General features: G+C 39.0%; 1 protein-coding gene across 6 annotated transcripts in view; it reads right to left on the bottom strand.

Moving 5' to 3' along the window:
* Window positions 1-18,218, bottom strand: part of LOC108145993 (band 7 protein AGAP004871) — a 40,517-nt gene extending 22,299 nt beyond the window's left edge. For 2 of the 6 annotated variants that reach the window (XM_017271735.2, XM_017271738.2), the window contains exons 1-3: window positions 15,896-16,717; window positions 8,623-8,722; window positions 7,943-7,954 (exon numbers count right to left, since the gene is read on the bottom strand). In XM_017271735.2, coding sequence (XP_017127224.1) covers window positions 7,943-7,954; window positions 8,623-8,722; window positions 15,896-15,946 — 163 coding nt within the window. In that variant the 5' untranslated portion in view covers window positions 15,947-16,717. Of the gene's footprint in view, window positions 1-3,146; window positions 3,456-7,942; window positions 7,955-8,610; window positions 8,723-15,895; window positions 16,721-18,150 lie in introns of those variants that run through there. The other 4 variants (XM_017271736.2, XM_017271739.2, XM_017271737.2 and 1 more) reach the window with 3 other exon arrangements.
* Between the last annotated feature and the right edge of the window lie 16 nt (window positions 18,219-18,234).

The following is an 18,234-nucleotide window of genomic DNA, read 5'->3' as shown; positions in this document are numbered from 1 at the left end:
AGCAAAGTTTGCTCGAACATGGCCACAAGTACAACTCGTACTACGATGTAACTACCATGTATTTGCGGCTTGTTGCGAAATTCTAAAGGAACCAAGGGCCTGTTGAAAAGGAGCAGGAGCATGTTTTACCAGCTTCGAATCAATTCGAGTGAAATTACGGATGCCGGGGACCCGTATATTCGTTAGTATTATGGCTGGCTGGCTACACTGCTCCATTCGCACTCATAAAATATGAATAGACGGGGTCGGAATTTATTCGACGGAGCCTCACTGAGTCGAATGAAATATGCCAGTTCAGTTTATGAAACTGATTGGGCAGCGAGGGGCCACCAACACTCTTCGTTAAAGTTGTGGGCTCTGTGAAAAAGGCAACTTTTGCTGGAGAAATTTTAGATAGTGGCACATACTTTTGTAGCTTTAGATGTCTGAGTACAATGAAGAAATAAACGGAAAATCTGGAATCATATACACATTTTTGCATACTTAATCACATTCATCAACCAAACTAAAAATAGGTTTTTAGAAATTTTTAAATAACAAGCTACTTTCATGATATTTAAAAATAATAATTGTGAAATGCAAACTTTTAAAAAAAACACTATATATATTCTTATAAGATTTAAATGTTTGCGTACTTTTAAAAAATACTGGAAAATTCTAGTATTAATTACGTACTTTGTGCAATATATTTTGCCCAAAGGTTTAAAGGTTGTAGTATATAGAATTAAAAGTATAACAATGGTCACCATTTCTAGGGAGCCTTTAAAAACTCATAATATTATATTGTGTTTCTTTCGGTGCTTGTGATTGTGATTGCTGCGCACTTTAAGCCATCCAATCAATGGCCTTCATTAGACGGAATATTCATCTTCGGCATGCGATTTGCTAAGTAGACCGGCTGTCAGGCAGGACTATCACCCAATCAATAATTCATAACCACACATTGACGACGCATTCGCCATTCGCCTTGCAATAAAATGAAAAGCGAAATGAAAAACTGCCAGACCAAATGCTGGCCAATAATTCAACGTTGGTTCAGGGTCCTGGCTTCTGTTTCCCGCTGCTGTTCCTGACTTTATCAATGGTGAATCGGACATATATATATATATATATATATAGAGAGATATATATATCATGCCTCTCGACCACACAATGAATGAATGCCAAGCGGCGTCGGACCTCGATGTCTTTGTCGATTTCGATGTCGCCGCCGAGTGTCGGACATTTCATCCTTTTATTTTCCCTTTTGCCCATTTTCATTTGTCCTTTTCCATTTTCCATTTTCCCTTTTAGCTGGCGCTTTGCTCATTTTTCGCTTCTTTCCCTGCCTTATTGCAGTGACTATCTTTTGGGCGGTTTTTCCAAGCTCTTTCGATAATGTCGCTGCTCTGTCGCAGCGGGGCATGAAATATTGATGTCTCACTGCCCGGACTTTGTGTTCGGCATATTAAGCGTTCACATACAGTTTATTATATAGACATATGCTCTGTGTATGACCAACAGCCGGGAGCACTTTATTTTAATTGATTTTTGTTGCGGACTACCCACTTAACGTGGAATTTAAAAGGGTGAGCGACCCTTTTTCTGCATTTTCTCAGCCACAAAGTCTGTGATTTTCCTCACTGCTCCACTCATTACTTGCTGTTTACATGCCGATTACGATAAGCTTGGACCCCTTCGGAGCTATAATTAATAATTTTTGCGGCTAGTGGATTTTCTTCTGCTGCTTACTGTTTTTTCACTCGAAAACAATTTGCACACTTAAAAAGGAGTTCGCATCAGCTTTTCATCCGCAAGGTTTTGATTAATTGTAATTTAAAAATATTTTATTTATTTAATCTTTTGGAGCTTATCATGTAAAATTATTTGTAGTCCTATTTAGTATGTTTCAATGTTATATTTTTAGTAAATTATATGTGTTGTTAGTAAACTTTCTATCACAGTGTGAGCTCACGCGTCGGTAGTCTGCTGATGTCAGCACCGCTGAGCTAACCGAACCGAGAATTAATCAAAAGCCCGTTCATTGTTTGCTCTGCACAGAGCGCGATCAAAGGACGCGCGCGAGTATAAACAGGGCGCGGGGTCAGGGGTCAGCGGTATTACGCAAAACAAAAGGAATAAAGCCAATGGGGAGGACCCTCTGCTCCGAATATGGCTGCAAACATCCAAAAGCTGATAACGTGACCAACTTGGAAATCAATTAAAGTGCAGCAGGGAGCGGCGATTCGGGTTCGGGTTCGCGTTCTCTGGTCTGTGGTCGAGTGTCCTTTCCACCGGCGTGTTTGCTCCCCGGCTGGTAAAACTTAATTATGGCGGACGGATGTGGCCCTGCATGGGGCGGAAATGTGTGTCTGCACATGCCACGCCCACTCACTGCACTCATCCGCCCCACGCCCCCTTCTCATCCAATGTCCAGTGCACTCCACTCCGCTCCCCCATTTTTTTCCCACTTGGCGCTGGCGAACACGCCTCGGCAATTTTTCGAACATATTTCTGCTGAGTTACACCCACTTCTCATTGGATTTCCCCATTTTCCGGAAAAATGTCGCCCCAGCATTCAGAGGATTTAATTAAAAGCCCAGAAACTTAAAGATGCCTTACCGAGGATTATAAATTATAGTTGGAATTATGAGACTGTCTCCAAATGATTTAGGATAATTGAGATAGGGTGGAAATCTCATCCCTTTGAGCTCATAAATTGTGTTCACGGAAGCTGAGCATGGTGTTTAAAAAAGATGGAAGCCCCAAGATTAAAATAAAAGCTTACTTATTAAGATACTGTTTAAATGTGCAGTTAAAATTAGGTCAACAGGTTTACTTTTGAAAATTGAAGTCATTTCATGAGCATTGCCCGTTCAAATGGCATTAAAAAATATTAGAAATGAGTTAATCCCTTGAGAAAACCGACATAAAATAAAATGTAACTAATATTCATTTAGTTAGTTTTCATAAAGTGTACATATTTAAGTAATTGTCATTGTAACTATAAACATTGACTTCTAATAATTTTTCAATATTTCTATTCGTTAGTCGAATTTAAAATGTTTTATAGTGCCCGAGACCTTTTGTGTTTGCTTTAATATTTTACAGAAAAAGATGAAATTGATGAGGCTTCCGTGTCAGATAAATCTCCCGGTGGTGCTTACCCCGATCGAAACCGAATCCGCTGGTGGATCCCGACGCGGTGGTGTCGAGTGCCACACGGCGGGGCGAAACACTGGCCTCCCGCTGGCTACTGTGGCTGCTGCCCAGCATCGTGTGCCTGCCGGTGGTGCGCTGTGCCGCCGCCTGGTGGTTCTGATGGTTCTGGTGGTGCAGTGGTGCCCACTGGTGCTGGTGCTGGTACTGATTGTGCTGGTGCGGTGGTGCAGGTCTGCCGTGCCGCTGAGGTGGCTGTTGCATGCTGCTGGCAGTCGCTTGCCACAGGCTGTCGGTGCGGTCCGATATTTTGGCGCCTTTTTCGTTACGTTGACGATTGAAGGAAGTGTTCTAATTCCGGCCACCACTTGCTAATTGCCACAAGTTGCAGTCACAAACACACAAAACTTCTGAACAACTTGGGGGTCCAAGTTTTGGTTGAGTTTGGCCAACGCTTTCGTTTATTTAATTTTCCCCTTTAAGCGGCGCTCGACCAGGAACTCTGTTAAAAAGTTTTCGGACACAAAGTTTTCCGGCTGGACTGGCTCTTTTTGTGTAGAGCTCTGTCGAGCTTTTTTTTTTTGCACAGTTTCCTCACTTAAATTAGGACAACCACAAAGGCAAAGGCCACAACAACATCAACAATGTGCGGTGCAGCGATGATTGTCAAGTGAACCGTACGTATTATGGCGTTCCTGCTGCTCAGACTCATCGTAGTTTGTGCTCCACTGTAGTCAGTACGTAATCCGGAGTCCTTAATCCGTGGTCCAACCAAGCGGAACACAAGCACGGAGCAAACACAAAACACCGAACACGGAAACACGGAAAACTAATTTAATAACAACACGCCTAGAGGCATGCAACGTGCTGGTTGCTCTGGTCCGCTCTCCGTTTCCACAAGTCCGGCGTAGTTTATAGACCAAAGCGAACTGAACGATGGTTTAAAATTTATTTACGTATTTATCGAGTATATATGCCCCTTTGTTTGTGCTTAGCTAACAATCGACGAGGCGAGGGCGCAGTGCGGGGGTCAAGGAAGCGGTCCGCAATTTATGCTAATTGCCATTGACAGTGGACAAGTTAATAGCTCGAATACTACTGTTCGCTTTCCGCTTACGTTTTCAGCTCAAGGATGCAGGATGTGGACTGCCGGATGCCATGCCAAATGTAACGTAGTCCATACTCCAGATGGCTTTGATGCAGCGCATCCTTTGTTGGTGACAACCTCGAACTAGTTTATTTCGAACCAGATGCAGCCCCGAAATATATATTACAATATGAACACTGCGAAAACTCTGTTTTTGGCCAACGCTTTCCTTCATAAAATCATGAAAATTTGATTTTTTATATTAGTATTGTAGTATTTGGAAAATAGATTGAAACATTTTTAAATACTTTTCTTAGATAATATTAAGAAGTGTTTTTTTTTTCATATTTCTAATGATTTTTTTTGGTTATATTCTTTTAAAATTAATATTTGTTGATTTCCGCCTTTAGCTAAATATATTGGTGAATGGCTATGTAGCCATTAATAAATGGGGTAATATTTTAATAATTTTTTTTTCAAGTGCAGCTCAATCCCTTAGCAAAGCACAGCCATTGTTGAAAATAACCCGCGCAACCGCCTTCATTATGCCAGTGCTCATTTGGCTGCCGCTGATGCCTTTGCATCAGTCAAGTGAAGACGAGTCAAGTCGACTTGAGTCATCTCGACCGCGTTGTCAACTGTCGCATCTGTGTCCGCTCCTCCCTCTCCCCACTCCCCTTGCCGTGCCCACCCCCCATTATGGCCCTTTTTGGGGCAGCAAGTAGGCCATTTAAGCATGTACTTCTACTACAACTCCAGACTCGACTTTCAACCGGTTGCTCCCGTGGGCAGAGAAAGCCGGCGAAAGGCGAGCGAAAGTCCTCGGCTGGCATTTACATGCTTGCATAAACCTGAATATTTAATGCTCCTGTTCCCAACAACTGTTGGCTCGTTATCTTTGTGTTTGTCAAATTGAATTGTAAATATTTAAAAGGCCGCCCTTTCCATTTGTATTGCTGACGCGACAACTAATGTAACCGATGAGTTCAAGGCAAAACTGGGTAAACAGTACAGAAATACGGGTATTGTTTGGTTAACAATTTAAATAAACTGTGAAACTTTTACATATCAGTTACAGGAATAAACAAGTATATCAGTAATAACTAAATTAAGAAATATTTGTTTTGAGTAATTATTGCATATAAATACTTAATATTTGCCCAACTTGGCTAAGATTAGGGGAGCACAAAATAACAATGACATTAATCCATATCCTTATTTATGGCATATCAAGCTAACAGTTTAATATTGATTTTATATTATTGAAAATAATCATCTTTTCGTAAAAGTTGTGAAAAAGAACTTAAGTTTTTCACAACATCAGAACTATGAAAACATTTCTCTACTTTAATTTTATTTACCGTGTATTTCAGGGAACTGCCAATGAGCAGAGTTTGTTGCTTTCTGTTCACCTTTTACTACCTGAAGCACGTAATTGCATTTTCCGTTTTAAGCTTGGCTAATGAGCAAAAACTGGTCTTTGAATTGATATAAATTACACTAATTGGTTCCTTGTGTTTGTTTAAGCTGAATGCAGCACACACACACACACACACACACACTATACGTTGCCAGGCAATCTATATATAAGCTACATATATATCAACAAGTTAAGACTGGAAAGTCTCCAAAGCTGCTGTCCTGCTGGTAATTATCGCAATACGTATACGTCCTGTTGCACCGACATGGACGACATGGCCGTATCTCGTGCTAACGCCACTTGTGCCACTTCCATCGCCATTTGCCTTTTGTGCGTCAAATTAACAACTTCCGCATGAGGCCACACAAGGCACTTGCACCCAAATGCGTCATTTTCTGGGCTGCACTGCCTTTTGTCTGCGATAGCGAGCCATATTGTCAGTGGGCTTGGCCCACTGCCAGAGTCTGGCTGAAAACTGACGAGACTGGAGCCGACAGGGCCTATTGTTGTGCTTTAATGGCAGCTAAACTGGCGGGCTATTTAGCCAAGAACTGACACGCCTCTGATGACGCCCTAATTAATGGGATTCTTAAAGTTTTTCCCCGGGCTGGGTACTTTTCCGTACAAAGCATTTGGCAATTGTTTGCCAACTATTCAATACTCAATTTTCAGCATTTAAATGCCTTGTTTCCGCTTGGTTCAATGTCCTTAGGGAATCGCAGTCCGATCGATAGGCAATAAGGATATTGAGCTGAACTCGAGAACTTGGCCAGAATGGCAAGCATCCGCCGTAAAAGTTGTGAAAAATCTGTGCGCATCAAGAATGCTTCAAACGTATCATTTGAATCTCTGGTTGAAAGGGGAAAAATGCTCAGACATTTATTTTATTATTTTTTCTTCTTGACTCATAACCGAAACGAGCAAGGAAAAACTTTTGGCCTCTTACACGGAACATATTAAGAGGTTTGTACTTGAAACTAGAAGCTGTTTAAAATAAAAAGAAAGTATTTTAAGTTAGGATAGTAAAAGTTTATTGAAATGTTTTGTAGCGTATTGAATGCTTTTAAGGATTATTAAAATGTATATAAAGATAAATTATGTTATGCGCTCTAGAAGTCAGTTTAAACTGGTTTAAAAAAATGAACCAGAATCAAAGTAATTTCGAAGCTTCTGCTGATTAAGTTAAAAGAACGAAACTTTATGGAAGAAATTGTAGTAAATTATTATTAAAAGAAAAATTTCGTCCCAAGTTGCTATTAAATGACAAGAATCTGAACCTTTTGAGAACAATTTGATAAGATCTCCATAACTCACTCCGGACCTAGCCTTTTTTTCCGTGCATCAAAGTGAAAAAGCCTGCGCAAAGTTGCCCAATGAAAGACATAAAATATTTGCTCTATATGGTTTTTTGTGTTTGTGTTTGTGTTCGCGATTTTCTGAGGCGATTTTCTTAACTTTTGCTGCAGCATTGAGAGCATTGAACCGAGAGCTCCTGCATTTGTTGGCAGCCAATTCCTGGGGGCTTTGTCTAGCTGCCGGGCAGTTGGAAAAAATGGGGTTAGACTGCGAGCAGCCAAGCGTTTTTAATTCCTTTTATTCCGACCTATTCCGCTTTTGTCATTGGCCTGCAAATGATTTGTTTCTTACTTTTGTTTTCGTTGCGGCTGCTAAATGCCAAGTTTATGCTAAATTTGTGGGTCGAAATTGGAAAAAGGGGAAAAGAAAGGGATGGGCAACTGGGGACCCAAATTAACTAATGATGAAAAATGCCAACCCTTTCTGGGGCTTTTGTGTTGCCCGGTAATTTACAGCAGAGGTCAGCATTATGGTTTATGGAGCTGCTCCGTTGGTCCAAATGAAGTTGTCTTTTGTCGGACGGACTGCCACAGAAGCCACAGAGCAAAGGGCCCTGCAGGCATATAGCACAAACAGATATTAAGTATACGCCCCCCGAGACCATTTCCTTTTGGCTGGCAAATGTAAATGAAAATGAAAATGTTATGCTAATGCATTTCACACAAGCGCACACACCAAAGACCAAAGACACACACAGTTAGGATGCATTGCGCATACGGCCTGTTGAACACTGGAGAGCAATCAGGCGCTTGTAAATATTTCATTTATGCACTCGGAACTGAATTTCAGGCTAAACTATCTCAATTGTAAATGAAATCATACTTACCAGCACATAACTTATGCGCATATTTGCACACAGTTTCTGATGTTTATAGTTTATATACAAACCGAAACCGAAATCGTAAGAATTGTTAATAAAATATTAATCATGTTGCACTCACCAAGTCTACGTACTACAGATGGATAGATGTGATTTTTGGTTGGTTAGTTGGATTTTGATGAGGCATTTTCGTTAGTTTTCGTTATTTGATATTTGTTAAATGCAATTTTGTACAGTTAGAGAGCGTTTCCAAATTCGTCGAATTTGTTGGGCAAGCATCATGAAATGAGTTTACGTTTAATATATAATTTAAAGGAAAGAAACTGGTTAGTCGACGAATTTACAAATTGCACAAGTCTGCTGGGGGTGTATAGTATGTTATATAAATATATATATATATATATATATAAGTAGTAGTGTGTCGAAATGACGATTGCATCTACGCTTGGCTTAAATCTAGGCTAAGAGTAAGGCGCAGATTGTGTGTGAGGCATGCAGAGACATGGGCGTGGCGGACGGGGGATGCAAAACGGTTAAGCGAAATGTGAAACGCTATTTATTTGCCCCTCCTGCTGTTGCAAAGGAGGGTGGTTGAGAAGGGGGTTTGGTTGGGAGGTGTGTATGTGGGGATTAAACTAAGTATGTCAACTGCAAAGCCAGTAGGTCAGGGATAGTGGTCCTGCCAGTTTTGTTACCTCTCGGTGTGATTGGATTGGTGGTGGTGGTGATGATGGTGGTTATGTTGGTGGGAGGGATGGGGGTTTCCACTGTTTAGCCTATGTTTTCGGCTGACACACTTACTTTTCATGATCCGATTCCTGTACTCATCGTCGCGCTGCATGGCCACACTGCCACCGCCGTTGGAGACCATCGAGCTCACTTGTTCCATGGGCACAATATCCTGCAAAAAGCGGATATACACATAAAACTCCCATCAATCATATTATATACGCCCGCCATATTTTTGCTGTCTGCTTATCGGTCGGAGGTATGACCAAACAGAAAACCAGAAAATTGTATGTGTGTAAAAACCTAATTAGGAAAGCCGGAAAAATTGCATTTATTACAGTTTGCCCTGCGGCCAAATAAATTTTATAAATTTCTGTAACATTTTTAATTGTGTGCAGTAGTAGCAGAGGTTGTACCCGAAAATGAACTAGATAAATTGCGGTTTTTTTCGTGCGCTTTTGTTGAAGTGCCAACAAAGGCATTCTATTTAACTTGTTTTTTTTTTTTTGCCACTTTGACTGGTTCCAGCTGCCCGGACAGGAAGAGTCGAGAGGAGCAGCTGCTGCTGCCCAGCCAGCCATGATATATTCGCCCGGATATATGTATCTGAATCTGTATTCTGTATTCAGTATTGTGTGCACTCAGCGGACTGTGCTGCCCAAAGAGGGGTGGAAAGGGAGGTGGGGTTTTTCCAGGGGAGATTGAGTAAAATGGATTATGCTCGGCTTGTTCGTAGACATTTATTAATGTATTTACTGGATTAGCGTGGTAATAAACGCATTTGATCCTCCGGTTAGCTGATGCTGCTGTTCGTTTGGATTAACTGGTGAAATGTTTTGTGTGAGTGCTTCTCACTGCACTTAAAACGGCAAAGCAATAGAAGGATGTATAAAAGATATAATATATTACCATGATGGCCTTGCCTTTAAATGGCAAGAAGGGGAAAAATAGAAAAAGTTGAACAACTATTAATTTTTCTTCATATTGATGAACTGCAAACTTTGTCAGTTTCTTCTTTACTCATTTCTTTCCTTGCAGTAATATGGCTTTGAATTTATTTGTAAAAGTTTCCTTAAGTCCCTTATCCAAAGGGTCGTAATAATATAAAATAAGATTTAATTAAATAGGATTTTAAAAAAATTTAAAAGAACAAAGATATTTAAATTTATTTTGAAAATGTTCGGGGTAGTGCAGCCAATTAAATTTCATCCAAAATAAAAGTCTTCTATATAAAAAGTTTTGTCTGTCTAAATTTTATATAATGTTTTTAGTTTCAAAAGTTTTTGGTAGCTTGACTACTAGTCTCAAAAAGGAAAACCAAACATGAAATGAGTAACATGCAAAACAATGAAAATTGCTTATAAATTAATTTATAAAGTGAAGTGTGGGAAGCCAAAATTTCAAAAAGGAAAATATAACATGAAATGAGTAAAATGCAAAACAAAAAGATAAAGCGTACCATATGTGTGTTTATAAATTAATTTTCTTGTTGAAGTCTGGAAAGTCAAAAGCAAAAGTTTGTTTTTCTTTTCAAATAGTAAAAACGGTGCAAAAAAAAGTAATTATAGCGAACAAATTAACAAAATGTATAGCATTTCACTAAAACTTCGTTGGTTTCAAATATAAAATGCAAGTTTAATAAATATTAAATTTAATTTATTTCAACAGACTAAAAAAATGTGTATTATTTTAAACTGTACAGAAACTTTGTAATATATTTACCAAAATAAAAAACGAACGAATTCAAGCTGAATAAATATTAATTTCCATTTATCTCAATAAACTGCGATCTCTGGTTTTTTATGTTGGCTGATGATTTGTGTGGTGCCAGAGTGCTGAAGTTTATAATTTATTTCAGCAAATAATAGTTTGATTGATGGCCCAAAGAGAAATCCAATAAAAGATTTAGAGCCAAATTCTCGGAAAACAAACAATTTTCCCCCAGGGATGCTGGGCGAAAATCAGCTCAGTCACTCACACCCGTTGGCAAACAGCAAAAAACCAGAGTCATTTGGACAATGCAGTGGAAATGTGAGCCCCTCGGCGGGTCAAAGGGCACATGGGCATGGGCATGCGGCTGAGAGCACGTCACGTATTCGACACGTAAAATGCGCTATTCAATTTTGATCTAAACACGCATTATGCAGCATATTACGCATACGCCATGTGCCCCATAGCACATAAAACAGAGGCAATTTAAATGCATGGCTCCTATGCGGAGTTCCGCTTTTCCGCCTGCTCACCGACTTTCCCGACTGTCGTATTAACGGCCTTTGCATATTGAAAATGTTTTTGCCTGCAAAATGTGACAAACTTTCAACGATGTCGTTGTGAGTTTTCCTTTTCGGCGTTGTTTGCTGGTTTGCTGGCACACTGGCTCCCTGCCAGCAGATGTATATCTAACTGCCATGTGCGGATGTGCAGGACTATAGTCAGGAGTGTATGTCCCCGGATAAAGGATGGCATTTGAGCATTTGAGCACTGAGCACTAAGCCACCCTGCGATGGGCCTGAAACAGGTGGCCAGGTGGCCAGGTGGAAAATGCGGAGAGCGACAGGTTTGGGCTTCAATTAAAATGTTGCCGAAATTGCTTTTTGTTTGGCAAATAAACTAAACCTGAATGGAATATCAACGAAGATACTCATGAATACGCAAAAATGTGGGGTAAACAAAGCGCATTCCATATTATATGCTGAATAAAATTTTATTCCCACTTAACAGCAGAGAAATAAACAATGAGTGTGCAAATTGCGGTCCATAAAGCTGCAAAACCATATACGAAAAAAATATGAATTTATGAAACGACAAATAGCAGGAAAACAAGTTTAATTTGAAAACAAAATAATGTTGAAAAGGTAATTATGGGTAGACAGAAAGTTATAAATTCAAGTGAATATATAGAATGGAAAGCCCATTTAAATTAAAGTTTCACAATGGTTAGGTAAACACAAAAAAATAATTAAAGTGATAGTGAATTATGTAAACAAAACTCGCTTTTTCAATGAATTAAAGTTTGAAAATGCAAGAGCATAGGAAACAAAAATGTGTGTGTGATTAAAATTAAACCTAAACAAACACATAACATGAAAAACCCAATAAAAATGAAGGATCAAAACGTAGAACAAATACCCAAACTATGAGGGAAATGCAACAAACCTAGATACTGTAGGAATTTTCCGCATGACTACTTTTGCCAAATTAAGTTTTATTTCGCCACAAAGTTACCGCACGGACTTGTGTGCAATTTACATAAATCACGTGGTAGTCGTGGCAACCCAAATGAGCTTTTAAACTTTCGATAAGATGCCGTCAGCACATTCCACATTCCACCTTTGCCACCTTTTCAAATTTCCCCTCCTCATGTGGTGACAAAACTTTGCCATGACTGTCGCATCGATTTCAATTTGGCAAATTGTCGGTTTCGCTGCTCGGATTTAATTAAATGCAATTGCCTCGGCGAGGACACGGCAAATGAAATTCAATGTCCAGTTTGAATTGCATTTTTTATTCGCATCTGCCACCCCCACTACACCCCTCTCGGCCGCGGTTTTTCCGTTTTTGTTTGAATTGCCCGAGCAAATTTTAACATTTTCATTTACATGTCTGTCTGTCGGTGGCCTGTTCGTTTCCATCCTTTTTGCCCAACCGCTTTTCCAACGGCGACCTGCTACTTTGTGATGCAAATTAACGGGGAACAACAATATGCGACATCGCGACCAAAAGCCGCAACTGTAAGTCACACACAGGGAAAGGTCCTCCCAAGATCCCAACACACATATCAGTACACTGAAACAACTAATTTTAGAGTTTATTTTAAACTAAAAATAATTGTTCTATGAACTTTTTTTATGCTATGAACTTAATAAAAAATACAGACGAATGCATGAATTAATATAATATTAGCAGAGATCTTAGATATGTAAAAATGTTTTAATTTATTTATTATGGTAAAAAAAAAAGTGGTATAAATTTCAACTCAATCAAAAGCAATTTGGTAACAACAAAAATTAATTAGACTTCGTGTCACAAAATTGATGTACATTATGATGTGATATTAAAGTACTTTTTTAATAATAAAAAATTTAAAACATTGGTATCTTTCTAACGTAATTGTATTTTTCCCTTATTCAAAATGAATTAACAACAAATTGATATGTATTACAAAGTGATATTAAAGGACTTTCGTAATGATGTTACAGAATTAAAAATATTGGTGTCTTTCTAATGTAATTCCAATGATTTTCTTTATTCAAGATCAAGTAACAACATAAGAATTTTATAAAACTGATTGGATATATATAATTGAAAATATTGCAGCCTTTCTAAGGTAATTCCTATAATTTCCTCATCATGTTTAAATTGGCTTTTTTAACTTTCAGTTGTAAGACCTTTTTAAATAAGGACTTACTGGAATTTCTTTTTCTGTTTATCTGTATGCGGGGGAGGTACTATATTTGTTGGTCATAAATAAGCCATCGGCGGGATTAGTGCGAGCGAAAGTTGATGGCCTGTACTTTACCGCATATGCATGTATGCTAAATAATTAATTTTTATTGATCGCGATTGCGTACTGACACCCGAGCCTCGTCTGCTGTTGTTTATTAGTTTTCTGAGGCTTTGTCTGGGCCTCGTTTGTATTTGTGGGCCATGTGGCATGTGGCATGGGGCATGAGGCATAAAGGGCTTACGAGGGTCGGGCGTCATTGTTCCCAATGTGCCGCATAATTATCAGCACACCCTGTTGATACACTGCGTTTACGACGATGATGGGTGTGTGCGTGTGTGTGTGTGTGTGCGAGTGTGGATGTGGGTGCACTTGCCGCACTCGCGCTAATAAAGTTAATGTGCTCGCTAAACTGTTGGCCATGACTCGATGTTGGCCCAGATGACCCCAAACCAAGCCATCAGCCATCAGCCAACAGCCATCCGAAGCCAACCCCCTTAAAGCCGTACGAGAAGTGCGCTAATTGCCTTTCAAGTTGTTGACTGAACCATCCCATTGGCTTTTCCCTATTCCCTTGCGTGCTCGGCTCTTGGCCTGGCCAGAACAACTATGTAGTGTAACGGCCAACTTTCAAGTGTTGGCAGAAAAATATCGGAGAACGAAAGTTTGGGAAATGCCAGCTGAAGACATAATCGATGTGGCTACCAAAGTTACTTTAAGAGATTGCGCTTCATTAAAATTAAATGAAATGGCTTTTTAGAATTTTTAATTTAATATCCTTAATTCCTTCTAAGTTTAATCGAATTCTTTGGGTAATCTTAAGCAATTCTTTCTTTAAGAGAAGTGATTTTTATTTATTAAACAAACATTTAATATTTAAGCTAACCAAATGAAGGAAAATCCATTATAAAATGTATATTTTAGTCTATTATTTATTTTGTAGACTAATCTGAATAGGCGATGATCTTAAGATAGTGAAAGTTGTATTGTAGTATTAAACCAGTTTCAAATTATTTAAAAGATAAAACCACAAAACATATGTTAGGTTTAACAATCATCATAAAATTAAATTTATTTGTCAAGTTTACCAACATTAAGGAAAATCGATTATTTTATTTGCTTTTGTGTAATATAAAATAAGAGGTTTGATTCCCAAACAAATATTTACTCTAGTGTGAATAAAATTACTTTAAACATTGTTGAAGTAACAATGGCATACTACATATTTAACTAACGTATTTGATTTGGATGACCTTAAAAGCAAGCCATGCAATAAATAAACTTGTTTGCCTTTTGTGATTATCCTCTTCTGTTTGCGGAATATCCATTGTGCATATTTAATTTTCTAAAAAAACTATGTAGAGTATGCAATCAACCTCTGCACTCACATCAGTTTAAAATCCGCATATGTGCTTTTGAAACGCCTTTGACTTCCTCTACTGATCTGGTTTTTGACCCCGAACCACACTTAAGCCAAAGCCAAAGCCAAAGCTGACGGCAAGTCAATGACAAAGCAAATATTTGGAGGAAGCTCAGGGCACCGGAGACAAAGGATCTGGATCTGGGCTAATGCCTATGCCTGGCTGAGCGGCCTCAGGTGGTAGAAACTATGGTTATCCTCATCCTCCTCCAGGGAGACCTTAAGCCAAATATTCGCCGTAAAGTAAATGCGAATTGCGACAGAGCTTCGGCTAAGTGCAGTGTGTAACTGCAGCACTCATCTCAACACAGACAGCAGCGAACTGATTAAATATCCGGGCTGCAGTTGGCGGAATCCGGAATACGGAATACGGATACGGCTCAGTTGTATGGTACTTTGTACACTCAGCATAATGCGAATCCATGTAGGGAAATGTAATTTGAACGGCTAAACAAACAGCGGGCTGGGGAACCGTTTGAAAGGCGGCCAGGAAGGCTGCCAGGAAGTTGGGCAGGTGCTTGGGCTAAAAAACAAAGGCCGCCGCTGGATATTTACATTTACCCAGTGCCAGTAGTGGCAGTAGTGCCAGTGCCATTGCAGCAGAAACAGCAGGAGCGGTTGCTGGAGCAGCAGCTGTGGGAGCTCAAAACAAAGCCTTGGTAAACAGCCGAGCAATGTGATTAAAAAATAAAGGAACACAGCACAACAATGGGAAATGGAGCACAGAGCCAAGACGTGCACGGCGAAAAAATAACAGCTAGTTAGGTATGTTTTTGTATGGTGAACAAAGCCCTAATCTGGAATTTTACAAAAAATATATAAAATGTATAAATATTAAATATTAAAAAAGACTTAACACTTTTAGAAGACAATGACTTAATTTATTTTTAAAATGTAAGAAAACTTTACATTTATAGTCGCCAATGATCACTTTAAATATGTTTACTATTTCATTATATGTTATTTCACTTAACATTTATTATTTCAGGATGTATTACAAACATCAAAAAGCTTTATAACTTGTTTTAAATATATTAAAGATTCTATTGAACTTTTAAAGTATTTTTTTAACTAATTGGACGCACTAATATTTTATTTTTAAATAAAAAACTATTTCATTTCTCTGCGGATTTAGAGATTTAGATTTAATATATAGTAATATATATTTTTACGTAAGGTTAGTTTCTTTTCCATTTCCTTTTATCCTTTCCATCTTCCCTAATATTATTTGGTGTACTTCTACACTCAAGCTATTATATTAATTTCTGTATATTATAAGAAAAAAATATACACTATTACAAATATTCTATTTATTTCTGCAGAGCGAAAATGTTTATTTTAATAAACTGATGATGGAATCAAAATTTATATTCTGTTTTTAAAAATGAGTGTTAGAGTCGCAGATATAATTTTAATGTTTTTTCTTTGTCTGAAATTGAGTTTTGAATAGTAAGGTTGATGGTTTTACAAGAGGGACTCACCTCGTAGCGTGTGTCGATTTCTGGCAACTTTTGCAGGAACTCCTCGACCATCTTTCGTTGCACGTGCGCCTAGCACAGCAATCACTCACATACACACTCCCCTACGCACTCACACACACACACACACACACGCACACACACAGAAGTAGACGCAAAACACAGATACAAATACTATTAAAATTGACACGCACCAGATTAAAGTTTCAGCTTATCAATTATGGACAACTACTAATTACTGCTGCTGTGCTTAATTATTTTGTGGTTCTTTGGCATTGACAATTGTTAAAGCTGAAACACCTGTTGTTGTTTTCCTTTCTTTTTTTTTTTCTTTTTATAACATTCGTATGTCACACACTGAGAAATTCGTAGGTTGCTGTCCTTTTTTTGTAACTTTATTTACTGGTTATTAAGAGGCTGATGACTATGACTATTCTACGTATTTTGCACTTTCCGTTGTTTGACTTTTGTGATTGTCTTGCCCCCTTTTTTGATGAGAAATTTGGCGGTTGTGGGGGGTGGTGCTGTATTTATTACTGGTCACTTGGCACTCGATTTGGGCGGTAGTTTTCAGCCCCACACACACACTCTGGCGAACAAAGATACAATTTGGATGGAGGAAAAGAAGCTGAAGCCGTGTAGCGGAACCAAAACATGTGCCAAACTGCCTGCTCTTCGACCAAAAAAAAAAGGCCAACTCCTTGGGGCCCTCTGTGTGTGCGAGAGACAACCATCAACCATCGACACTCAACCAACAACCAACAACCAACAAGCGCTGTCCGTTCACTGTCGTTCAGCACTAACAACAAACTGCAGAAAAACAAAACATTTATAGCCAGGACGACACACACGAGTCACAAGCAGCGCCGCCGACTCGTATCGACACGGCCCGAGCACAGATGATGTTCTAAAAACACACACAGCCTAGCATCTCGCATCGCATCGCATTTTGCCGAAAATTGACGGCAGCCGATGCTGGCCGATATGAAACATGGAAAAAAAAAAAAAAAGAAAGAAAAAAGTGTGGCGCGCTTTTGAGGCGCCGGCGCGAGGCAGCCACAAAAGGGGCAGCCCGAAAAGGACGATGACGACTCCTTTCGCTCCTGCGACTCTCCCGGTATGTATAAGGGATTCTGGGGATTCCCCTCTCTGTGTGTGCAACTTGACACACATATCGAAGTGGGGAGAGCTTGCAGTCCAAACAGCATAACAGCATGCAGCAAACAGCATCCAAAGGAGCCGTGTGGAAGGCATTTCGAGTGCGGAGTTGCATGTTGCATGTAGCATGTTGCTGTCCTGATATCCCGCTGTCCCTTTGTTTTGCCAGCACTTGTAAATAATTTGCAGCTAACGAAGGCGGCGCCACTCAAAAGATGTCTCGCTGGAGTACCCTCCTTCCACTCTATCTGTCGCTCGCTTTTTCTATTTTTCATTTTCCATTTTCAAAGCTTGAGAACGTTTTGGTCCTGGCTGCGAACGGATTCTTGCCGCATTTCCAAGTCGAGCAGTTATCATTAATCTCGAGCACTGCACACATGCTCTTAATCGATTGCTGTCAGCGGGTCGTGTTTGTCTAGCAATTACCACCGGAAAAACAACAATTGAGCCCAGGGGAGAGGCACCACAACGGCACATAAGACTGCCCCACTGCGTTATTGAAATCAGGTAAATCAAGTAGCTCGTTAAAAAAATCACAAGTGATCAAATATCTAATCTTAAATATCATACATTTTCAATTGCCTCAACAAAGTTAATGAGATTTCTTATGGAAAATACAATGTTTCATATGATTTAAGACTCTTTTAAGGCACTGCAATCTTAAATTGTCTTTTATTAATCTTAATACTCACACTAAATCTGACATCGCTAAAAACTCGAACTTAAGTAGCTCGAAGTCTTTAAATATTGATGTAGTTTTAGTGGCAATGTAGAGTATAAGTAAAATAAGCTGGAACCAAAACTTTAAAATTTCCACATTTATTTATTATATTATTATTAAAGCACTTGTAAGCTAGAAAGGTGTAAAGACAATTTTGAAAATTCAACTTATAATAAAGCAGATTGCTATTTAAATATGCATTATTGACTCTCTGTGAGTAGCGCTTAAAAGAAGAGGCGTTATTTATTAATAATATATAATTAATATCAGCAATTTATCAAAGAAACAAATAAGTATCTGTGCCATTATAAGGCAATCAAAGGTAAGTAAAAGCCCTTGAATACTTCGGTTATTGACTTGTTACGGATTAAGCACTTACCGAAGCCATAGCTGCCATGTCCTGTCCGTTCGAAAGTCAATATTTAATCCCAAAGTTGAACTATGACCGCACTCGCTGGCCAGT

The sequence above is a fragment of the Drosophila elegans genome, unplaced genomic scaffold, assembly GCF_018152505.1.
Source record: "Drosophila elegans isolate 14027-0461.03 unplaced genomic scaffold, ASM1815250v1 contig_208, whole genome shotgun sequence".
NCBI classification, from domain to species: domain Eukaryota; kingdom Metazoa; phylum Arthropoda; class Insecta; order Diptera; family Drosophilidae; genus Drosophila; species Drosophila elegans.
Note: the sequence above shows the minus strand (reverse complement) of the source record. Positions and strands in the feature narration are given on the sequence as shown.